Source organism: Mustelus asterias, chromosome 22, assembly GCF_964213995.1.
Source record: "Mustelus asterias chromosome 22, sMusAst1.hap1.1, whole genome shotgun sequence".
Taxonomy (NCBI): Eukaryota; Metazoa; Chordata; class Chondrichthyes; order Carcharhiniformes; family Triakidae; genus Mustelus; species Mustelus asterias.
Window position 1 is genome coordinate 43,432,527 of NC_135822.1, and position 26,003 is coordinate 43,458,529.

A 26,003-nucleotide genomic window follows, 5' to 3' on the forward strand; every position below is an offset into this window, starting at 1 on the left:
AATGACTCCTGGATGTCCTTCCTGGATTTGTTCGGTGTATGACTCCACAAGCATGGAGGAATTATCACTGTAATCCCCCTCAGAAGTACTCCATTTTGTCCTGTTTATTTAAGTTTAACACTGCTGCCTCACAGCGCCAGGGACCCGGGTTTGATTCCAGCCATGGGTGACTGTCTGTGGGAAGTTTGCATGTTCTCCCGGTGTCTGCCTCGGCTTCCTCCAGATGCTCTTGTTTGCTTCCACAGTGTGCTGAACCATAGATGGTTACCACTATGGGTACTGAACCATAGATGGTCAGCACAATGGGTACTTGTAGATATGTTACTGTAGTTACTGTTGGTTTTAGGGTTGGGGTGTTCTACCTGTTGATATTGTTCTGTGGTACACTCCAGTTGGCTCCGCCTACCTGGAGGAGTATAAAAGTCACAGCACTGCCTGGTGACCCTTTAGTCTGGGATTGTATTGTATATAGTATGCTCCATTCTTGTTATTAATAAAAGCCTTTATTTCCCGGGTACGATCCAGCCTCCCGAGTGATTTAATCGCGCATCAATTTTATTAATAACAAATTTTGGTAAAAAAAAAACCATGGAGCAAATGTTGAAACCCGATCGGCGTACCTTAGATCCACGTGCAGCGGGAGCGTCGAACACTTTCGACCATTGGTTAAAGTGTTTTCAAGACTACATCGATGCCTCAACAGCCATTCAAAACGACGCCGATAGACTGCGGGTCCTCCACGCAAGGGTAAGCGACACTGTATACTCATCAATCCGCGATGCCCAAGACTACAAAGGGGCCATCAAACTACTTAAGAAACTGTACAACAAACCGCCAAACAAGATTCATGCTCGACACCTTCTAGCCACTCGACGGCGGCAGCCCGGCGAAACGACAGGACAGTATCTGCGCAAACTTCAGCAGCTAGCCAGAGCCTGCAACTGCAAGCCAGTGTCAGCGGCCCAGTATACTAACGACTTGATCCGAGATGCGTTCGTGGCGGGAATCAGCTCATCGTATATTCGCCTGCGGCTGCTAGAGCAAGGTAACGTAGACCTAGCTAAGACGGTGGAATTGGCTGACACGATGGAAACGGCCTCCAGAAGTCTAGAAATGTACCCCACCGACCACGTGGGAACATTGTGGCAAGTACAGCCACCGACTCAACTCTACCCAGCGGCTCCGAAAAACTGCGCGATTGTGCTTTCAACCTCGGACCTGACGATGGCGGCAGCTCCAGGAGGCCCGCGGTGCTATTTCTGTGGATTGGCGAAACACCCTCGGCAGCGATGTCCAGCCAGAACGGTATTTTGCTCCGCGTGTGGGAAGAAAGGGCATTATGCCAAAGTCTGCAGGGCTAAACCACCCTCCAAGCTTAGCAGCGCGGCATGTGATTCTCCAGAGCCTGTCTCCTTGTCTCCAGCTTCTTCGAGGTCTTCCACCACGTGCGATTCCAGCGCGCCACCATTCCTGACGACGAAGACGCAAGACACGTGTAACCTGCAGGGGCCGCCACTTTTAGCGCCGTCACTTTTAACGCCACCGACCACGTGCGATCCATGGGCGCAGCCATTTTGGTTGGCACTGACCGCAGACGACCAGCAGGGGTCATCATCATCAACCATATCAGCTGCCTGCAGTTGCACTCAAGACCCAATGGTGGCGTCAATCATCCTGGACCAGGCCAAGCCTCACAGACTCGACAAGTCCATGATGGGCATAGAGGTAAATGGACGTCTAATTCATTGTTTGTTTGACAGCGGGAGCACGGAGAGTTTCATTCACCCTGACACCGTGAAACGGTGCGGTCTCCGAGTACGGACTGTCAGACAGACAATTTTGATGGCGTCGAGGTCCCGATCTGTTACCATGCTTGGGAGCTGCGTGGTCAAGCTAACGGTGCGGGGCACAGTTTATGAGAACTTCAGGCTCCTCGTGTTACCGCACCTTTGCGCTCCGATACACCTGGGACTAGACTTTATGGTCCACCTGAGGAGTGTAACCCTGCAGTACGATGGGCCACTCCCTCCACTTTCAGTGGGAGAACAGCAGCCTCCAAATTGCCCAGCGCGGTCCACGTGTAGCCTCTCGACACTCAGAATCACCCCACCATCTTTATTCGAGAATCTCGTGCCAGGCTGCAAGCCCATCGCAACTAAGAGCAGGCGTTACAGCGCTGAGGATCGGATCTTTATTCGATCTGAAGTTCAGCGCCTCCTCAGGGAAGGGATCATTCAACCTAGCACTAGTCCATGGAGAGCGCAAGTCGTGGTGGTTAAAACTGGAGACAAACCCCGGATGGTCATAGACTATAGTCAGACCATTAATAGATACACGCAGCTGGACGCGTATCCTCTCCCGCGCATATCTGACATGGTCAACCAGATTGCGCAGTACCGGGTGTTCTCCATTATTGACTTGAAGTCAGCTTACCACCAGCTCCCCATTCGCCCAGAGGACCGAAAATATACGGCCCTTGAGGCGGATGGTCGTCTTTACCACTTTTTAAGGGTTCCCTTTGGCGTCACGAATGGGGTCTCGGTCTTCCAGCGTGCAATGGACCGAATGGTGGACCAAAACGGGCTGCGGGCTACCTTCCCGTACCTGGACAACGTCACTATCTGCGGCCATGACCAGCAGGACCACGATGCCAATCTCCTTAGATTTTTACGCACTGCGTCTCGCCTGAATCTGACCTACAACAGGGAGAAGTGTGTATTTAGCAAGCGCCGCCTAGCAATTCTCGGATACGTGGTGGAAAACGGGGTCCTTGGCCCTGATCCAGACCGTATGCGTCCCCTCCTTGAACTTCCCCTACCCACTAGCATCAAAGCACTGAGAAGATGCTTAGGTTTCTTTTCATACTATGCACAGTGGGTTCCCAATTATGCGGACAAAGCCCGTCCGCTCATAAAGTCTACCTCTTTTCCCCAAGCAGCAGAGGCTCGCTTAGCCTTTGAAGGGATAAAAGCTGACATCGCGAAAGCCACGATGCACACTGTCGATGAGTCCATCCCCTTTCAGGTGGAGAGTGATGCATCTGATTTCGCCCTGGCCGCCACACTTAACCAGGCGGGCAGGCCCGTCGCCTTTTTCTCTCGCACCCTCCAAGGCCTCGAAATTCGGCATTCCGCGGTGGAAAAAGAGGCTCAGGCCATTGTGGAGGCCGTCCGGCATTGGCGCCATTACTTGGCGGGAAAACGATTCACCCTGCGCACGGACCAGCGGTCCGTGGCATTCATGTTCAACAACACGTTACGGGGCAAGATCAAAAATGATAAAATCTTGAGGTGGAGAATCGAACTCTCCACCTACAACTATGATATCATGTACCGTCCAGGGAAGCTCAATGAGCCCTCAGACGCCCTGTCGCGTGGAACATGTGCAAGTGTGCAGGAGGATCGATTACAGGCCCTCCACAATGATCTCTGCCATCCGCGGATCACTCGGCTCTTCCATTTCGTAAAGGCCCGGAATCTACCCTACTCAGTGGAGGATGTCAGGTCAATAACCCGAAGCTGCCAGGTATGTGCTGAATGCAAACCGCACTTCTATCGACCTGACAGGGCACACCTCATTAAGGCCACTCGCCCTTTTGAAAGACTGAGTGTGGACTTCAAGGGCCCCCTTCCTTCGACAGATCGGAACGTGTACTTCCTCAACGTGATTGATGAGTACTCACGATTCCCCTTTGCCATTCCCTGTTCAGACATGACCGCTGCCACGGTTATCAAAGCATTACGGGATCTTTTCACCCTGTTCGGTTATCCCAGCTATATCCACAGTGATAGGGGCTTGTCATTTATGAGTGACGACTTGAGGCAATACCTGCTCTCAAAAGGGATTGCCTCAAGTAGGACTACGAGTTACAACCCTAGGGGTAACGGGCAGGTTGAAAGAGAAAATGCTACAGTCTGGAAGGCTGTCTTACTGGCGTTGAGGTCTAAGGGTCTTCCAGTCTCCCGTTGGCAAGAGGTACTTTCTGATGCGCTCCATTCCATCCGGTCCCTCCTGTGTACGGCAACCAACGCTACTCCACATGAGAGGATGTTTTCCTTCCCTAGGAAGTCTTCCTCTGGGACCTCATTGCCGTCTTGATTGATGTACTCAGGACCTGTCCTCCTGCGGCGGCATGTTAGGACCCGCAAGTCCGACCCTTTGGTTGAACAGGTCCATCTCCTCCACGCCAACCCTCAATATGCCTATGTGGCATATCCTGACGGGCGAGAGGATACGGTCTCTATTCGAGATCTGGCGCCTGCAGGGGACTTGGAAACCCCTGTCGCTCCCACAGCCCTGGTTAGGGATCCCTTGACCTTTATCTCCCCTCCTGACACGGCGCGGGCAGTATCGGGACCACCACTTAATCCTCTTACTCCCGTGTACAGCTTGCCTGAGTCCAGGAGATTGTCGCCACCTCGAGGCGTGCTCGAGTCCAGGAGATTGTCGCCACCTCGTGGTCCACCTGTCCATAAGGAACTGGAGGAGTCACTGGACACCGCCTTAGAGAGAGGGTCATCACGGTCACCAGAACCGGCGCGACCACCAGTGTTGAGGAGGTCGCAGAGTCGGTGCGGTCCTCCAATACGACTGAACTTGTGAATATATGGACAGTTCGTTCTGTTTTTTCTTTGCCCCGCCGGCCTTTGTTTTAAAGGAGGGGTGAATGTGGTGAACCCATAGATGGTTACCACTATGGGTACTGAACCATAGATGGTCAGCACTATGGGTACTTGTAGATATGTTACTGTTGTCACTGTTGGGGTTAGGGTTGGGGTATTCTACCTGTTGATATTGTTCTGTGATACACTCCAGTTGGCTCCGCCTACCTGGAGGTGTATAAAGGTCACTGCACTGCCTGGTGACCCTTTAGTCTGGAATTGTATTGTATATAGTATGCTCCATTCTTGTTATTAATAAAAGCCTTTATTTCCCGGGTACGATCTAGCCCCCCGAGTGATTTAATCGCGCATCACACAGCACAAAGATGTACAGCTTAGGTGGATTGGCCATGGTAAATTGTTCCTTCGTGTCCAAAGATGTGTAAGTTAGGGGGATTTGTGGAGTAAATACATGGGGTTACAGGAATCGGGCCCTAAGTGGGATGTTCTGTCCGAGAGTCGGTGCAGACTCCATGGGCCGAATGACCTCCTTCTGAACTATCAGGATTCTATGATTCTATGAAGTTCCCTTGTTCAGTATACCTTGGATTCTTGATTGCTCCTCTATTTATTCGATGAAATTCCTTTCAAGATCATGTCCATGACCTTCCCCATCACCGGATCTAACTTTGTGCATCTTTGCACTGGAGAGACTGTAATAGGTAAACCATCAACCTGGCATAAGTACAAGATGTTCACATAGTTCTCCTGTGATTCGTCTTTGCCCCAAATTGATAGACGTGATAGAGCATCGGCGTCCGCCTGTTGCTCAGATCTTCTGTATTTAATCTGGTAATTGTGCGCTGATAAGATGAGGGGCCATCTCTGCAAACCACTCACAGCTAGAGATATTCCTTTTCCTTTGTATGGACCAAAGATCATTGTTCACACACCACAGTCTTTCACAATGTCCAATGTCTTCCATGCAGGTCATGATGAAATCACTTGATTCCAAACATGATATTCAGGGCAGATATTCTGAGGTCTTGGCACGAAAATTCACATTTTCCTTTCTTCACACAAAGATTGTGCTTTTGCAGACATTCCAGTGTTTCCTCCAATATTTTTCCCTGACTAGGAAGTCATCCAGATAACACTGGACACCATTCAGGCCACTTGGGATTTGATCCATGGATTTTTGGAATAGGTCCAGTGCTGATGTAATGCCAAACAGAAGGCATTTATACCGGAATGATTCTTTGTGAGGATATATAGTATTCACCTTTCTCTTCATAAGCTGAATGTACAGGAAACTCTCTTCCTCAGTGGCCACCACAGTGCAGTTAGGTTCTTTTTGTCCTAGGTTTATCCACAAGTTCGAGTTCAGAGGAAAACAAAGTGTCAGTTGTCACCTTCATTTGGAGGTAAGCTTGGGACAATTCAATCGCACTGTCCAGTTGACACGCAGACAATCCAGTGAACAGGTCCTCAATTACTGCTAAGGGATATTGGTCAACACACAGCACTGGATTTATCGCTGTTTTGAAGTCACCCCAAATTCTTATCAAACCATCTGGTTTAATGACAGGGATGATTAGAGTTGCCCAATCATGCATCGTCACAGACTGGATCAGTCCATCTCTGATTATTGTTTTAAGTTCCACTTCAACGTTTGGCTTGATAGCACATGGCACAGTTCTTGCCTTGATGCATTTTGGGATGCTATCAGGTTTTATTTTAAGCCATGCCTTGGCTCCGGTCATTTCCACGAAAGTATTTACAAACACCTCCTTGTATTTCTCCAAGAGTTTCTGTAATATGTTCCTTCCATTAACCAATTGGTGAATTGGTTGCCAATTTAGTTTAATCTTGTTCAACACCCAAGAGGTACCACCAAGTTCACTTACCAGCTGGTCAAGAATGTCATAATGTGAGCTGAGGTCACACCATGAGCCTTGTGAGGCTCTGATGTCCTCAGGTGGTGCACTGATGCCTGTCAGCTGCTTGCTCACTTTGCTTTTTCCTGATAATTTACAGGAAATCCATTGAATCACAAATTGCAAAAGACATTTTTGTTGAGCAGCTGACATATTGAACTTGACAATCCGCTTCCCCTGACAAAGTTGTTCTCATGGAGCCTAAAGTGTCAAGGTTAAATGTGGAAGGTGGCAAGTTGGAGCAAGCTTTCTAACACTCTGTCAATTTCACTGGTATTAATTCGGTTCCCTGCTGACACTGGCCCCAAAAAGCCCCACTCCTGTGCATTGAAGTCCAGCCCTATTATGAATTTCTTTAAAAAACAACAATATGAAACCTTGCCTTTTTGTATTAAACAGGTGCAGCATTTCTTCTGGCTTTGCTTGTGTTAATGAAGAGCAAAAGGACGGGAGCTGTGAGGATTACAGAATTAGATTCTTCTGCCCTGAATCTTTCTGTGAGTATTAGACATTCAGAAAAATTGCTTCATTGATTGTTGCCTTCCACTTTGCAAACATTTTCTCTTTCAAATGGCCAAATGTCATAGAACATAGAACAGTACAGCACAGTACAGGCCCTTCGGCCCACGATGTTGTGCCGAACCTTTTCCGAAACCAAGATCAAGCTATCCCACTCCCTATCATCCTGGTGTGCTCCATGTACCTATCCAATAACCGCTTGAAAGTTCCTAAAGTGTCCGACTCCACTATCACACAGGCAATCCATTCCACACCCCAACCACTCTCTGAGTAAAGAACTTACCTCGTACATCCCTCCTATATCTTCCACCACGAACCTTTTGGTTATGCCCCCTAGTAACAGCTACATCCACCCAAGGAAATAGTCTCTGAACGTCCACTCTATCCCCTTCATCATCTTATAAACTTCTATTAAGTCGCCTCTCAACCTCCTCCTCTCTAAAGAGAAAAGCCGTAGCTCCCTCAACCTTTCCTCATAAGACCTACCCTCCAAACCAGGCAGCATCCTGGTAAATCTCCTTTCCAGTCTTCCACATCCTTCTTATAGTGAGGTGACCAGAACTGCACACAATATTCCAAATGTGGTCTCACCAAGGTCCTGTACAGTTGCAACATAACCCCACAGCTCTTAAACTCAAACCCCCTGTTAATAAAAGCTAACACACTATAGGCCTTCTTCACGGCTCTATCCACTTGAGTGGCAACCTTCAGAGATCTGTGGATGTGAACCCCAAGATCTCTCTGTTCCTCCACATTCCTCCGAACCCTACCTTTGACCCTGTAATCCACATTCAAATTTGTCCTCCCAAAATGAATCACCTCGCACTTATCAGGGTTAAACTCCATCTGCCATTTTTCGGCCCAGCTCTGCATCCTATCAATGTCTCCTTGCAGCCTACAACAGCCCTCCACCTCATCCACTACTCCACCAATCTTGGCGTATCAGCAAATTTACTGACCCACCCTTCAGCCCCCTCCTCAAGTCATTGATAAAAGTCACAAATAGCAGAGGACCCAGCACTGATCCTTGTGGTACACCGCTGGTAACTGGTCTCCAGTCTGAAAATTTTCCATCCACTCTCTGTCTTCTATGAGATTGCCAGTTACTTATCCAATCGGCCAAATTTCCCTCTATCCCACACCTCCTTACTTTCTTCATGAGCCGACCATGGGGGACCTTATCAAATGCCTTACTCAAATCCATGTATATGACATCAACTGCTCTACCTTCATCTACACACTTAGTTACCTCCTCAAAGAATTCAATCAAATTTGTGAGGCAAGACTTACCCTTCACGAATCCGTGTTGACTATCCGGGATTAAGCTGCATCTTTCTAAATGGTCGTAAATCCTATCCCTCAGGACCTTTTCCATTAACTTACCGACCACCGAAGTAAGACTAACCGGCCTATAATTACCAGAGTCATTCCTATTTCCTTTCTTTGAGAGAGGAACAACATTCGCCACTCTCCAGTCCTCTGGCACTATCCCCGTGGACAGTGAGGACCCAAAGATCAAAGTCAAAGGCTCTGCAATCTCCTCCCAAAGAATCCTAGGATATATCTCATCTGGCCCAGGGGACTTATCGACCTTCAGGTTTTTCAAAATTGCGAATACATCTTCCCTTAGAACATCTGCCTCCTCCAGCGTATCAGCCTGTACCACACTCTCATCCTCAAAAACATGGCCCCTCTCCTTGGCGAACACTGAAGAAAAGTATTCATTCATCGCCTCTCCTATCTCTTCTGACTCCATGCACAGGTTCCCACTACTGTCCTTGACAGGCCCTAACCTCACCCTGGTCATTCTTTTATTCCTCACATAAGAGTAAAAAGCCTTGGGGTTTTCCTTGATCCGACCCGCCAAGGACTTCTCATGCCCCCTCCTAGCTCTCCTAAGCCCTTTTTTCAGCTCATTCCTTGCTAACTTGTAACCCTCAATGGACCCAACTGAACCTTGTTTTCTCATCCTTACATACGCTTCCTTCTTCCTCTTGACAAGACATTCAACCTCTTTTGTGAACCATGGTTCCCTCACTCGGCCATTTCCTCCCTGCCTGACAGGGACATACCTATCAAGGACACGCAGTATTTGTTCCTTGAACAAGCTCCACTTTTCATTTGTGCCTTTCCCTGACAGTTTCTGTTCCCACCTTATGCTCCCTAATTCTTGCCTAATCGCATCATAATTACCCCTGCCCCAATTATAAACCTTGCCCTGCTGTACGGCCCTATCCCTCTCCATTGCAATAACGAAACACACTGAATTGTGGTCACTATCTCCAAAGTGCTCTCCCACAACCAAATCTAACACTTGACCCGGTTCATTACCCAGTACCAAATCCAATGTGGCCCCACCTCTTGTCGGCCTATCCACATATTGTGTCAGGAAACCCTCCTGCACACACTGCACAAAAACTGTCCCATCTGAACTATTCGACCTATAAAGCTTCCAATCAATATTTGGAAAGTTAAATTCACCCATGACAACTACCCTGTGACCCCCACGCCTATCCATAATCTGCTTTGCAATTTCTTCCTCTACATCTCTATTACTATTTGGGGGCCTATAGACAACTCCTAACAATGTGACCACTCCTTTCCTATTTCTAACTTCAGCCCATATTACCTCAGTCGGCAGATCCCCCTCGAAGTGCCTTTCCGCAGCCGTTAAACTATCCTTGATTAACAATGCTACTCCTCCACCTCTTTTACCACCTTCCCTACTCTTACTGAAACATCTATACCCCGGAACTTCCAACAACCATTCCTGTCCCTGTTCTAACCATGTCTCCGTAATAGAACATAGAACATAGAAAAGCTACAGCACAAACAGGCCCTTCGGCCCACAAGTTGCACCGAATATGTCCCTATCTACTAGGCTTACCTATAACGCTCTATTTTACTAACTTCCATGAACTTATCGAAAAGTCTCTTAAAAGACCCTATCGAATCCGCCTTCACCACCACTACCATTGTAATGGCCACAACATCGTAGTCCCAAGTACCAATCCACGCTCCAAGTTCACCTACCTTATTTCGGATGCTCCTTGCATTGAAGTAGACACACTTCAACCCACCTTCCTGTCTGCCGGTACACTCCTGCGACCTTGATATCTTCCTCAGTACCTCACTACACTCAACACTGACTTCTGAACTACAGCTCCTTGTCCCATCCCCCTGACAAATTAGTTTAAACCCCCCCGAAGAGCCGTAGCAAATTTCCCTCCCAGGATATTGGTGCCCCTCTGGTTCAGGTGCAAACCGTCCTGTTTGTACAGGTCCCACCTTCCCCAGAATGTGTTCCAATTATCCAAGTCGCTGAAACCCTCCCTCCTACACCATCCCTGCAGCCACCTGTTTATCTGCACTCTCTCCCTGTTCCTCAACCCGCTAGCACGTGGCACCGGCAACAAACCAGAGATGACAACATGGTTTGTCTTGCCTCTCAGCTTCCACCCTAGCTCCTTAAATTCCTGTTTTAAATCCCCGTCCCTTCTCTTACCTATGTCGTTGGTACCGATGTGTACCACGACTTATGACTGTCCCCCCTCCCCCTTAAGAATCCTGAAAACACGGTCCGAGACATCACAGACCCTGGCACCCGGGAGGCAACATACCATCAGTGAGTCTCTTTTGCTGCTACAGAACCTCCTATCTATCCCTCTAACTGATGAGTCCCCAATCATTTGATATTTATAATTATAATTTATTGATTGTTTCCCCAAACGTTGCTAATAATGTGAAATACACTAATTGCTGTAAATTTGCTTTGCATTTTAACATCAACTGAAGGCCTTAATTAATTGAGATGCAACTAGATATAGATATAGAATCCCGACAGTGCAGAATGAGGCCATTCGGCCCATTGAATCTGCACTGACAACAATCCCACCCAGGCCCTATCCCCGTAATCCCACACATTTACTCTGCTAATCCCTCTAACCTATGCATTGCGGGGCACTAAGGGGCACGTTAGCATGGCCAATCAACCTAATCCGCACATGTTTGGACTGTGGGAGGAAACCGGAGCACCCGGAGGAAACCCACGCAGACATGCGGAGAATGTGCAAACTCCGCACAGTCACCCAAGCCAGGAATCGAACCCGGGTCCCTGGAGCTGTGAGGCAGCTGTGCTAACCACTGTGCCACCATGCTGTGCTGCAACTGTATTGACAGTAAACGGTTGTGGCACAATGAATACTGGAAGACTACTGCATTGTGGCTCAGAGGGATGAGACCCCAAGATGCTGTGGGATAGACAATGCGATGATGCTCCAGATATCATGTTAAATCATTGTGAAGTCAGATGATGAAGTAGGAAAGTAGACCCAATTCTTCACTTAATACCAGTTATTTACAGGATGAAGCATTATAAAAATCTGTCTCCTCTTTAACCAGCTGCCATTATCTCAGATGTCTCTCTTTATAGCTCCTTTGAGAACCAATAAATGCAAGTCTTTCTTTATATGTCCTCCAGGTACTTAATCAATCAATGCCCTGCACCTGTATAATCTTAATCTTAATACAACTGATAGACCATTAACCAAGTGCACTTTCATAACTCCAGGAGTCAGCTATAAAAAATGGTGCTTTATTGCACAAAATCAGGTAAAGCAAAATCACAAGTCTGTGTTGAACAGAAATAGGTACCATCTGGGCAATATATTAATAGACCCACTCAGGGGCCTGCTTTCTCAAGAGCTCGGTACAGGAGTTCCACCTGTTAAGGTAATTACCAATCACCCGGGAACTTGTATTCTATGAATACATACGGACAGCACGGTGGCACAGTGGTTAGCACTGCCGCCTCAGCGCCAGGGACCTGGTTTTAATTCTGGCCTCGGGTGACAGTCGGGTGACTGTCTGTGTGCAGTTTGCACATTCTCCCCTATTGTATAGGACGTTGGCCCTGTTCTTGAAAGGATCGTTCCTGCTGTCCATGGGGTGAAGTCTCCAAAGTTTCGCATTTGGACAGTGTCCCCATGGTGAAAAAACTCTATCAGCCTTTTGTCCATCATGGCTGCTTTTCTGGCTTCTTGCTTTCCTTCAATTCTTCCACTTAAGTTCGGTAAGGTAAAGCTTAGCCTGGTCCGTCGGCGCCTGCCCATCAGTAATCCTGCTGGTGCTAATCCTCTTGTTATGTGTGGTGCCGTCCTATAATTAAGAAGGAATCGTGCCTATTTTGTGTCTATAGAACCTGTCTGTTTTTTCATTCCATTTTTGAAGACTTGGACTGCTCGCTCCGCTAATTCGTTTGATGATGGATGGTACGGAGCCGTGCGGACAGGTCTTACTCCGTTTGTTTTCTGTCTAAGAAAGACTATCTAAGTCTCTCTATTGTGCTATTGGGTGTGGTGGATGCCATCCAGTGTACATCAATCCACTTAGAGTGAGCGTAGATTAATATCAGAAACATTGGACCTATAAATAATCCTGTGAAATCCACGTGCACCTGAACCTAAGGTCTTCCTGGCCATTCCCAGGTACAGGGAAGCTATTGGTGAGGTCTTGGCACATTCTTTTAGCACATTCTGCATGTTTTTACCATCTTCTCTACATCCCCATCTATGTCAGGCCACCAGATGCAGTTTCTCGCTAACATCTTCATTTTTGATACCCCTGCATGCCTACTGTGAAGTTGTTGAAGGATAGGCCTTTGGGCGGCTGGGGGATAACTAACTGGGCTCCCCATAGGATAATGCCACCTTCTATGCTTAATTTCGGGTACTTTGTCGCATACGGCTTCATGTCTTGTGTCGGACATTCCTCCAATTAATATAACGTGGCTTGATTTGGCCAATTCGGGATCGTTCTGAGTCCAAGCTTTGATTTGTTTGGCCGAAATTGGTAAGGTATCCATAAAATTCAATGCCATTAGAATTTTGTCCATTTTCGGTGGTTAGGGGAAGCTTGTGGGCTCAGGGCATCTGCATTGGTGATCTGTACCCCTGGTCTATGTTCCAAGATGTACTCATGGGCGCTTAACAATAGCGCCCACTGCTGTATTTGAGCTGACACTATGGGGAAAATTGATTTATGCTCAGAAAAAGGCCCAACCAAGGTTTGTGATCTGTTATAATGGTAAAATGTTGACTATAAACGTATTGATGAAATTTCTTCACTGCGAATACCATTGCCGAATCCTCCGTTTCAATCTGTGCAGACCTTCCTTCCGCATCGGCCAATCTCTGTGAGGCATATGCAATCGGACGCTCCATCCCAGTGCTCCATCGGTGTGATGGGATCACACCTATTCCATAGGGAGAGGCACTGACTGTTTTCACCAGTGGTCTTAACAGTGTACATAGGAGTGCCAGTAAGGTTGCCAAGTTTGGAATGAACTATCTGTAATAGTTTACGAGGCTGAGAAGCAATTTTAATTCTATCATATTTCTTGGTGTTGGAGCCTCTTTTATGGCTCTTACCTTTTCCTGGACTGAGTGTAGACCATCTTTGTCGACCCTGTATCTGAGGTACTTACTTCAGCTGCCTGGAAAACATTTTTTCTCTTTTAGTCAGACCCGGCTTCTGAAAACCATTGCAAGGCTTCTAATTTTTTGTGGTGTTCCTTGACAGTGGATCCTGTGATTAGAACATCGTCTAGGTGAATTGCTACGCAGAGTATTCCTTGCAGTATGCATTCCATTACGCTTTAGAAGATGGCGTACATTGATGATACCCCAAAACGTAGACGAGTATATTCGTAATTCGTTCAATCCCCTGTGCATGTTTACTGGCATGTATTTTCTTGATGATGTTTCTAATTCAAACTGGAGGTACACGTGACTCATATCGAACTTTGTGAGGATCTGGCCTCCAAATAATTTTGCATTGAGGTCCTCTATTCGCGGCATCACATATTTGTCCAAACAAGACGCTCTGTTCATTGTCACTTTATAATCACTACCCAGGCAGATTGTGTTATCTGGCTTTAGCATCAGAACTACCAGTGCGGCCCACTCAGAATTGTACGCGTTGAATAATCCCCAGCTCTTCCAATCATTTCAGCTCGGTCTCTACTTTTCACTCACAGAGTGCATGGAACTGGTCTTGCCTTAAAACATCTCGGTTGGGCATCCGGGTCTATGTAAATCTTTGACTTGGCCCCTTGATGCACTATCAATAAGGTGAAAGACTACCGATATGCCAATATAAGTGTAGGCTTTTATTCACAACAGAATCAGGAGCAGATCCCAACATATAACCAACCTGGACTGAACAAGGGGGAGGAGACAGCCACCTTTATACTAGGTGCTGAGGGGAGGACCCAAACTGGAAGGGGATGTGTCCAGGTATGACAAGCACACACAACGGTGGTCCATATAGGACAAAGGCACAACTGAGGTCCACCACACCCCTTTTATCTTTCTGAAGCTTGCCTGGAAACTTTTGGGTTCTTTCCTGTTACCTTGTCTAGGTTACTAGTGCCCATCTTGAAGTTTTGCCCCAATCCAAGTGGTTTTTTGTAACCAGTCCCTTCCCAACAGGTTGGGTCCTGGTCATTGCACCACTATTAATGGGAGCTGATCAGTTTGTTGCCCATATTGACTGGGGCTACAGTGGTCCCGATTATGCGTAATAGTTCTCCTGTATATGTTGCTGACTTTGCCTTAGTGTCTCTCAACTTGAGTGATAAGATGCTCAATCTTAATCTTCTAAATTCATGTTCCCCTACAATGGGTACCACTGCCCCGTGTCCACCTCCACGTTCAATGGGTTTCTATTCACTTGGAACTGGATCTGTATTGGGGCTACCTTTGATGTGGTTACACAATTTAATTGGGCTAGTTCTTTTTCTTCAGCCTGACTTATCTGATACATTCTATTTTGGGGTGACTTTACCCTTTGATCTGGGCATTCCACACTCTGTTTGTTTCGTTAACCCTGCTTGGGGCGGGCTCCTTGGCTGCACACACAGTGTTATGTGCTAGTCAGTCCTTAAACTGTGGGACACCCTCTCGCCTGGTGCCGGGATTTCCTGGTTTCCCTGTCTGCTTGTTTCTCCTGCTGCTTGCGGATGGACCAGAGGTGTTCTGCAAAGCGGTCACCCAGTCTGCGTTTGTTCTCTCCGGTGTAAAGTAGGCCGCATTGGGAGCAGCGAATGCAATAGACAGATAGAAGAAAGTGCACGTGAAGCACTGCTTCACCTGAAAGGTGTCTTTGGGCCCTGGGATGGTGAGCAGGGAGGAGATAAAAGAGCAGGTGTTGCACCTACTTCAATTGCATGGGAAGGTGCCATAGGCAGGGGGTGAGGTGTTGGGTGTGATGGAGGAGCGGATCAGGATGCCCTGGAGAGAATGGTCCATGTAGAATGCTGACAGGAGGGATGAGGGGAAGATGTGTTGAGTAGTGCCACCATGCTGGAGTTGGTGGAAATGGCGAAGGATGATCTTTTGAATGTGGAGGCTGGTGGGGTGAAAAAATGAGGACAAGAGGGACCCTATCCTGGTTCTGGGAGGGAGGGGAGGGGATGAGAGCAGTGGCCTGGGGGATGGGTTGAAGGGCGAAGGGTCGTTTTTGTCCACAGAATAATATTTTCTTTAAAGTGAACATTGTATTAAGTATGCATTGTTAAAGGGAAATAGAAAGACTGGAGTCGGGATAGAAATTTTACCCATATTTAGAAAGTTTGCCTTGGAGAGTTGGCACTGAATGATAGCTGTTACTAAATACTGAGATTTTTATTGGCACAGTGGTTAGCACTGCTGCCTCACAACGCCAGGGACACGGGTTCAATTCCCGGCTTCGGTTACTGTCTGTGCGGAGTCTGCACGTTCTCCCCGTGTCTGTGTGGGTTTCCTCCGGATGCTCCGGTTTCCTCCCAGTCAGAGAGACGTGCTGTTTAGTTGCATTGATCATGCTAAATTCTCCCTCAGTGTACCTGAACAGGCGCCGGAGTGTGGCAACTACGGGATTTTCACAGGAACTTCATTGCAGTGTTAATGTAAGCCTACTTGTGACACTAATAAACAAACTTAATCAGCGTCATCATGGGTTAAAAAGAATGATTATTCTGTGTAATCTTTAAATTGGTCATCAACAGGAGTCAGAGCTATCTCCTTCAATTTTGCACCCAATAATCTTTAAGTATTTCTCACAACTGTGCTTTTCTTCTGTTGCATTTATCAGGCAGCTGCAGAACTGAGTGGTTTGACCGTGATAACCCGTCAGGGAATGGGGATTATGAAGATCTTGTGAATCTCCGGAAAGAATATCCTGGTCAGATCTGCAGCAAACCGGTTGCCTGTGAAGTGGAGACAACATCAGGAGTTCCTGCCTCAGACACCGGAGACAACATCCCTCAGTAAATAATGATTCCTCTCAGCATATTTGATACTGTGTCTTCTTTGGGCTGGATTTTAGGTTCCCATCTCGCTGGGAGCAGGGAGGTGGGGCCGGTAGTGCCTGAGAAACCTGGAAGTAAGTTCAGTGTTTGTGTTAGCAGCTACTGCGTTACCGTTGAGTTTCTGGCTTTCCCACCCCATTATCAGGGAACGGGGTGGTGATGACCCGCATGAGACAACTTCAACTTCCATACTTAAAGGAAGATTCCAGACATGCTGTTTGATGGATATTTGAGTTAGGAGAACAACAGAATGACTTGGTTGAAGGAATCCAGGTGTCCAACGGAATGAGTGTTTATGAAGCATTAACTCTTGGATGTGTTGCTGATGCTCTTCATTATTCAAGGTACAGAGAAGTCTGCTGATGAAACAAAGGTCTGACTGACTGAAAGTTGCCCAAGTGATCTGCAGCAAGAGTGTGGTACCTTGTTCCTGGATTCAGTGCTGAATGCAGTTTAATGACCTCAGCAGGGCAGGAAGGGGGGTACAGTGGCACACTCACTTGTGTGAACATCACTCTACCCTCTCACTTTGCACTGTCAAGCCTGATTCACATCACTCCCACTAACCAGCCTTGCAGATGCACCCTCCCCTTTCTATCAATTAACTACCTCACATCCCCATCTATCACTGACACTCACCCTCATGGCTCTGCAATGCCATGTCTCGCCCTTATTGTCTCATTCACCAAATGCTTTCCACCCTGCCATCCATTCAACACATGCTTTCATTCTCACTTACGCCTCTCATTGTTCCCTCCTGCAGATGTAAACAGAGACCATGGGAGAGTACTGGTGGTGGTGGCCATCCAGCTAGCATTTAACTGACAGCTGTAGAGGTGAGATAGTGGAAGTCAGTGGAGGCTTGGCATGAATGGCCATCAGAGGCAAGACTTCTTCGTGACAACCGTATGATAGAAAATAAAGACACAAACATTGCCTTAATGTTGGCAGTGAGTGTAATATGATTATACGTATAAAGATTAGACACTCTTATCCTGACATTCAAATTTATGTCTATAATCTACCATGGGCTCTTCAGGCATCCCACACAAGGTTGTGCAGCATAACAATGATTACAGCTCAGAAGAGGTCACTCCTGCTGATGGTACGCTGTCACACAGTTCATGCAGATTTTATATACTTGGAAAAAAGTTTTTACAAGTATATAAAAAGAAATAGAGTGGCTAGAGTGAATGTTGGACCCTTGGAAGATGAGAGGGGGGATTTAATAGTGGAAAACGAGGAAATGGCTGAGACTTTAAATAAGTTCTTTGTGTCGGTCTTCACGGTGGAAGACACAAATAGTTTGCCGAATATTAGAGATCGAGAGTTGGTGGGAGGGGAGGTCCTTAATACAATTACTGTTACTAAGGAGGTGGTGCTTGGTAGACTAATAGGACTGAAGGTAGACAAGTCCCCGGGCCCGGATGGAATGCATCCCAGGGTACTGAAAGAAATGGCTGAGGTAATAGCAGATGCGTTAGTAGTAATTTATCAAAATTCGCTGGACTCTGGGGTAGTGCCGGCTGACTGGAAAACAGCTACTGTTACGCCGCTGTTTAAAAAAGGAAGTAGACAAAAGGCGGGTAACTACAGGCCGGTTAGCTTAACGTCCGTAGTTGGGAAGATGCTAGAGTCCATTATTAAAGAGGAAATAACAGAGCACCTGAATAAGAATGGTTCGATCAAGCAGACGCAGCATGGATTCATGAAGGGAAAGTCGTGTTTGACGAATCTACTGGACTTTTATGAAGATGTCACTAGTGCGGTTGACAGAGGGGAACCGGTGGATGTGGTGTTTTTAGATTTCCAGAAGGCGTTCGATAAGGTGCCTCACAAAAGGTTGCTGCAGAAGATTGGGGTACACGGAGTTAGGGGTAAGGTGTTGGCGTGGATTGGGGATTGGCTATCTAACAGGAAGCAGAGAGTTGGGATAAATGGGTGCTTTTCTGGTTGGCAGTTGGTGACCAGTGGCGTGCCGCAGGGATCGGTGCTGGGGCCTCAATTGTTTACCATTTACATAGATGATCTGGAGGAAGGGACTGAATCTAGGGTATTCAAGTTTGCTGATGACACGAAGGTGAGTGGGAAAGCGAATTGTGTGGAGGACGCGGAAAGTCTGCAGAGAGATTTGGATAGGCTGAGCGAGTGGGCGAGGATCTGGCAGATGGAATATAACGTTAGCAAATGTGAGGTTATCCACTTTGGAAGAAATAATAGTAAATTGGAATATTATTTAAATGGAGAAAAATTACATCGTGCGACTGTGCAGAGGGACCTGGGGGTCCTTGTGCACGAATCGCAAAAACTCAGTCTGCAGGTGCAGCAGGTGATCAAGAAGGCGAATGGAATGTTGGCCTTTATCGCGAGGGGGATAGAATCTAAAAGCAGGGAGGTCTTGCTGCAACTGTACAAGGCACTGGTGAGGCCGCAACTGGAGTACTGTGTGCAGTTTTGGTCCCCTTATTTGCGAAAGGATATATTGGCCTTGGAGGGAGTGCAGAGAAGGTTCACCAGGTTGATACCGGAGATGAGGGGTGTAGCTTATGAGGAGAGATTAAACAGATTGGGTCTGTACTCGTTGGAGTTTAGAAGGATGAGGGGTGATCTTATAGAGACATATAAGATAATGAAGGGGCTGGATAGGGTAGAGGTGGAGAGATTCTTTCCACTTAGAAGGGAAACCAGAACTAGAGGGCACAGTCTCAAAATAAGGGGGGGCCGGTTCAGAACAGAGTTGAGGGGGAACTTCTTCTCTCAGAGGGTAGTGAATCTCTGGAATTCTCTGCCCATTGAAGTGGTGGAGGCTTCCTCGTTGAATATGTTTAAATCACGGGTAGATAGTTTTCTGATCGATAAGGGAATTAGGGGATATGGGGAGCAGGTGGGTAAGTGGAACTGATTCGCTTCAGATCAGCCATGATCTTGTTGAATGGCGGGGCAGGCTCGAAGGGCCAGATGGCCTACTCCTGCTCCTATTTCTTATGTTCTTATGTTCATGCACCAGTTCAGGCGCCGGAATGTGGCGATTAGGGGAATTTCAAAGTAACTTCATCGCAGTGTTCATGTAAGCCTTACTTAGACCCATAGAACCATAGAAAATTACAGCTCAGAAACAGGCCTTTTGGCCCTTCTTGTCTCTGCTGAACCATTTTATGCCTAGTCCCACTGACCTGCACTTGGACCATATCCCTCCACACCCCTCTCATCCATGAACCCGTCCAAGTTTTTCTTAAATGTTAAAAGCATTTACCACTTTATCCGGCAGCTCATTCCACACTCCCACCACTCTCTGCGTGAAGAAGCCCCCCCTAATATTCCCTTTAAACTTTTCTCCTTTCACCCTTAACCCATGCCCTCTGGTTTTTTTCTCCCCTAGCCTCAGCGGAAAAAACCTGCTTGCATTCACTCTATCTATACCCATTAAAATCTTATACACCTCTATCAAATCTCCCCTCAATCTTCTACGCTCCAGGGAATAAAGTCCCAACCTATTCAATCTCTCTCTGTAACTCAGCTTCTCAAGTCCCGGCAACATCCTGGTGAACCTTCTCTGCACTCTTTCAATCTTATTTACATCCTTCCTGTAACTAGGTGACCAAAACTGTCCACAATACTCCAAATTCGGCCTCACCAATGCCTTATATAACCTTACCATAACACTTCAACTTTTATACTCATTACTCCGATTTATAAAGGCCAACGTACCAAAGGCACTCTTTAGGACCCTATCCACCTGTGACGTCACGTTTTGGGAATTCTGTACCTGTATTCCCAGATCCCTCTGTTCAACTGCACTCTTCAGAGTCCTACCATTTACCCTGTACGTTCTTCTTTGGTTTGTCCTTCCAAAGTGCAATATCTCACACTTGTCTGCGTTAAATTCCATTTGCCATTTTTCAGCCCATTTTTCTTGTTGGTCCAAATCCCTCTGCAAGCTTTGAAAACCTTCCTCACTGTCCACTACACCTCCAATCTTTGTATCATCAGCAAACTTGCTGATCCAATTGACCACATTATCATCCAGATCATTGATATAGATGACAAACAACAATGGACCCAACACCGATCCCTGCGGCACACCACTAGTCACAGGCCTCCACTCAGAGAAGCAATCCTCCACAACCACTCTCTGGCTTCTTCCATTGAGCCAGCGTCTTATCCAATTTACTACCTCCCCATGTATACCTAGCGACTGAACCTTCCTAACTAACCTCCCATGAGGGACCTTGTCAAAGGCCTTGCTGAAATCCAGGTAGACAACATCCACCGGCTTCCCTTCATCCACTTTTCTGGTAACCTCCTCAAAAAACTCTAATAGATTGGTCAAACATGACCTACCACGCACAAGCCATGTTGACTCTCCCTAATAAGTCCCTGTCTATCCAAATATTTGTAGATCCTATTCCTTATCACACCTTCCAATAACTTGCCCACCACCGACGTCAAACTTACTGGCCGATAATTTCCCAGATTTCTTTTGGAACCTTTTTTAAACAACAGAACAACATGAGCCACCCTCCAATCATCCGGCACCTCCCCCGTGAATACTGACATTTTAAATATGTCTGCCAGGGCCCCTGCAAGTTCAACACTAGCTTCCCTCAAGGTCCGTGGGAATACCCTGTCCGGTCCTAGGGATTTATCCACTCTGATTTGCCTCAAGACAGCGAGCACCTCCTCCCCTTTAATCTGTAAAGGTTCCATGGCCTCCCTAACAGTTTGCCCTATTTCCGTAGACTCCATGCCCGTTTCCTCATTAAATACGGATACAAAAAAACCATTTAGTATCTCCCCCATCTCTTTTGGTTCCATACACAGTCTACCACTCTGGTCTTCAAGAGGACCAATTTTATCCCTCACTATCCTTTTGCTCCTAACATACCTATAGAAGCTCTTTGGATTTTCCTTCACTCTGTCTGCCAAAGCAACCTCATGTCTTCTTTTAGCCCTCCTGATTTCCCTCTTAAGTAGCTTCTTGCACTTTTTATACTCCTCGAGCATCTGATCTGTTCCTTGCTCCCTGTACATTTCATACAACTCTCTCTCCCTCTTAATCAGTGTTACAATCTCCCTCGAGAACCAAGGTTCCTTATTCCTATTTACTTTGCCTTTAATCCTGACAGGAACATACAAACTCTGCACTCTCAAAATTTCTCCTTTGAAGGCCTCCCACTTTCCATTTACATCCTTACCAGAGAACAGCCTGTGCCAATCCACACTTCCCAGGTCCCTTCTCATTTCATCAAATTTGGCCTTTTTCCAGTTCAGAACTTCAACCTGAGGACCAGATCTATCCTTATCCACGATCAGGTTGAAACTAATGGCATTATGATCACTGGATTTGTTGGGAGAGTGTTTGTGGACGAGGTTGGAGGGGAGAGGGGGCAATTTTTCAATGTGTTTTTCACACGGGTTGACTGATGAAACAAAACTAAACCTCACAATGAGTGCATTGCAGGTAGCTATGGCATATGGCATGCCCTCATGCATTCTGTGTCGTCCTCTTCCAAATTGCCTGTAGAAGCTTGATGTTCTGTCCTTTGTCCTCCTGCAAGCCCAAGTCTCGATGCTGTGCAACATTGTGCAGTGTGCAGGTCACCATGACCATTCTGAAGATCCTCGCTGGTGCTTACTCACGACACCTTCAGATCTGCCCATTACTTGATCACCATCATCAACATGCTGATGGTTTGCTTAGCATCACATCAGATTGTCACATTGCTTTCACTCTATCACTCCTCAGCCTCACCGGTTGGGTTCATTACGGTGTCATCAACCAAATTTCCTTGTCTCTGGGCAGCCAATTGGTAACTGTGTTTTGAGGTTGGAAGTGATTATGGAGGTGCATTGCTACAGAGTGAAAGCATCTTGATAGTTGCCTGGCATATTTTCACACACGTACAAAAAATATCTTTTTGTGGTTGTACACATTGATGGAATAAAAGCTGATGCAGTTGGGTTAATATTTCTCGGTGATCTGGGCTTGCGCGAATTGCCACTGTGCTGCCAATGATGTCCTGAATACATGGAAAGTAAATCATAGCTGCAAACCCAAGTGGCTGTTCACTCAGACTGGCATCATCACAGGCACAGTTACATTGATGGTAAACAGGCCAGCAGCCGCCAGTCTTACACAATTGAGGACCAGAAACTGTATTTCTGCTGGTGACTGGGAAATTGGCTACCAACCCAATAAGTTCTGTTCCAGCAAGTGCTGTTCCAGCAGATCCTGTTCCAGCAGACGGCAAATGCCTGCTGCCACCTGACCTGATGTGAGCCTCCTGAGAGACTGTTTTAGTAAAAATATTGTCACATCCTCCGACTCTTTATTCAACAGGTGCAGCATAACTTCTGGATTTGCTTGTGTGAATGAAGAGCAAGAAGATGGCACGTGCGAAGACTACAGAATACAATTTATCTGCCCTGTATCTTTTTGTAAGTACTACAGTTTTGTAAAAGATGGTTTATTGATTCTTACCTTCCACTTTGGAAACAACTGCTTTTTTATGTAGGCAACATCACTTGATATTTTCCCAGTGTGTTTTTTTGCCATTTGGATCAGGAACCTAGTGGTTGGATTTCTGTCAGCCACCTTGCCTTTCAACGGTCAGGCACCATTCCAAGATAGTAACCTTTTCCAAGCAAGGAAAACCATTTGATGACCCACATAGATACTGCCCCACCTTCCTACTCTCAATATCATGTAAGGTCCTGGCAAAAATTAGTATATTAACTAATATAAATACCAAATGATGCATGATAAATGCAGAGGCACACCACTGCTCACAGGCCTCCAGTTTGAAAAACAAGCATCTACAACCACCCTCTGTCTCTGTCATCCAGCTAGTTTTGTATCCATTTGGCTACCTCACCCAGGATCCTGCGAGATTTAACCTTATGCAACAACCTACCATGTGGTATCTTGTCAAAGGCCTTGCTAAAGTCCATGTAGACAACATCAACTGCACTGCCCTCACCGACCTTCTTGTTACCCCTTCAAAAAACTCAATCAAATTTGTGAGACATGATTTTCCACTCACAAAGCCATGCTGACTGCCCCTACTCAGTCCTTGCCTCTCTAAACGACTATAGATCCTGTCTCTAAGAATACCTTCTAACAACTTACCCACTATAGATGTGAGGCTCACTAGCCTGTGGTTCCCAGGCTTTTCCCTGCAGTCCTTTTTAAACAAAGGCACAACATTTGCCACCCTCCAATCTTTAGGCACCTCATCAGTGGCTGTCGATGATTCAAATATCTCTGCTAGGAGACCCGCAATTTCCTCCCTAGCCTCCCACAACGTCCTGGGATACACTTCATCAGATCCCGGGGATTTACCTACCTTAATGCCCTTTATGACTTCCAGCACCTCTTCTTTTATATGTACACTCCTCAAGACATCACTATTTATTTCCCCAAGTTCCCTAACATCCATGCTTTTCTCAATAGTAAATACCGATGAGAAAGATTCATTTAGGATCTCACCCCTCTCTTGTGGATCTGCACATAGATGACCTTGTTGATACTTAAGAGGCCCTACCCTCTCCCTAGTTACTCTTTTGCCCTTTATGTATTTATAGCATCATAGAGTCATAGAGGTTTACAGCATGGAAACAGGCCCTTCAACCCAGTTTATCCACGCACCCTTTTTTTTTTAAACCCCTAAGCTAGTCCCAATTGCCCGCATTTGACCTATATCCCTCTATACACATCTTACTCATGTAACTGTCAAAATGCTTTTTAAAAGACAAAATTGTACCCGCCTCTATTACTACCTCTGGCAACTTGTTCCAGACACTCACCACCCTCTGAAAAAATTGCCCCTCTGGACACTTTTGTATCTCTCCCCTCTCACCTTAAACCTATGCCCTCTAGTTTTAGACCCCCTACCTTTGGGAAAATATATTGACTCTCGAGCTGATCTATGCCCCTCATTATTTTATAGACCTTTATAAGGTCACCCCTCAGCCTTCTACGCTCCAGAGAAAAAAGTTCCAGTCTATCCAGCCTCTCCTTATAACTCAAACCATCAAGTTTTGGTAGCATCCTAGTAAATCTTTTCTGCAGTCTTTCTAGTTTAATAACACCCTTTCTATAATAGGGTGACCAGAACTTTATAGAATTTTCCAAGTGTGGCCTTACCAATGTCTTGTACAACTTCAACAAGGCGTCCCAACTCCTGTATTCAATGTTCTGACCAGTGAAACCAAGCATGGTGAATGCCTTCTTCACCACTCTGTCCATCTGTGACTCCACTTTCAAGGAGCCATAAACCTTTCCCCTAGATCTCTTTGTTCTGTAACTCTCCCTAACGCCCTACCATTAACTGAGTAAGTCCTGCGCTGGTTCAATCTACCGAAATGCATCACCTTGCATTTATCAAAGTTCAACTCCAGCTGCCATTCGTCAGCCCACTGGCCCAATTGATCAAGATCCCATTGCAATCCGAGATAACTTTCTTCACTGTCCACTATGCCACCAATCCTGGTGTCATCTGCAAAATTGCTAACCATGCTTCCTATATTCTCATCCAAATCATTAATATAAATGACAAATAACAGTGGACCCAGCACCGATCCCTGAGGCACACCGCAGATCACAGGTCTCCAGTTTGAAGAACAATCCTCTACAACCACTCTCTGGCTTCTGTCTTCAAACCAATTTTGTATCCATTTAGCTACCTCACCCTGGATCCCGTGAGATTTAACCTTATGCAACAACCTACCATGCAGTACCTTTTTAGAATCTCTTTGGATTCTCCTTTGCCTTATCTGCCAAATCAATCTCGTGTCCCTTTTTTGCCCTCCTGATTTCTCTCTCAACTCTACCCCTACACCCTCTATACTCTTCAAGGGATCCACTTGATCCCAGTTACCTATGCATGTCATATGCCTCCTTCTTTTTCTTGACCAGGGTCTCAATATCCCAAGTCATCCAGGGTTCCCTAGTTCTACCAGCCTTGCCCTTTACTCTAAAAGGAATGTGCTTAGCCTGAACCCTGGTTAATACATTTTTGAAAACTTCCCACTTACCAGACGTTCCTTTGCCTTCCCACAGACTCTCCCAATTTACTTTTGAAAGTTCCTGCCTGATACCATCAAAATACCATCTCATAGAGATCTCTAAAATATTGAGGGGCATAGATCAACTAGATAGTCAATATCTTTTCCCAAAGGTAGGGAAGTGTAAAACTAGGGGGCATTGGTTTAAGGTGAGAGGGGAGAGATAAAAAAGGGTCCAGAGGGGCATTTTCTTTCCCATAGATGGTGGTGAGTGTTTGGAACAAGCTGCCAGAGGTAGTATAGAGGCGGGTACAATTTTGTCTTTTAAAAAGCATTTCGACAGTTACATGGGCAAGATGGATACAGAGGGTTAAGAGTCAATTGGGAGTAGCTTAGTGGTTAAAAAATAGGGGTGGCATGGACAACTTGGGTCGAAGGGCCTGTTTCGATGCTGTAAACCTCTGACTGGATGACTCTATAAAGATCTGAAGTGAAACATTGTGACCAGTCACAGCCTTACTTCCAGAAATTACAAATTCATTTTAAAATTCCCTTATTCCAGTTTGTTGTTCTCGGTGTCGGATGTGGGAG

General features: G+C 46.4%; 1 protein-coding gene across 8 annotated transcripts in view; it reads left to right on the plus strand.

Moving 5' to 3' along the window:
- LOC144510017 (uncharacterized) overlaps positions 1-26,003 on the plus strand; it is a 275,355-nt gene that overhangs the window by 179,965 nt on the left and 69,387 nt on the right. For all 8 annotated transcript variants that reach the window (XM_078239203.1, XM_078239202.1, XM_078239206.1 and 5 more), the window contains 3 exons: positions 6,938-7,035; positions 16,190-16,364; positions 22,747-22,844. In XM_078239203.1, coding sequence (XP_078095329.1) covers positions 6,938-7,035; positions 16,190-16,364; positions 22,747-22,844 — 371 coding nt within the window. The remainder of the gene's footprint in view (positions 1-6,937; positions 7,036-16,189; positions 16,365-22,746; positions 22,845-26,003) is intronic.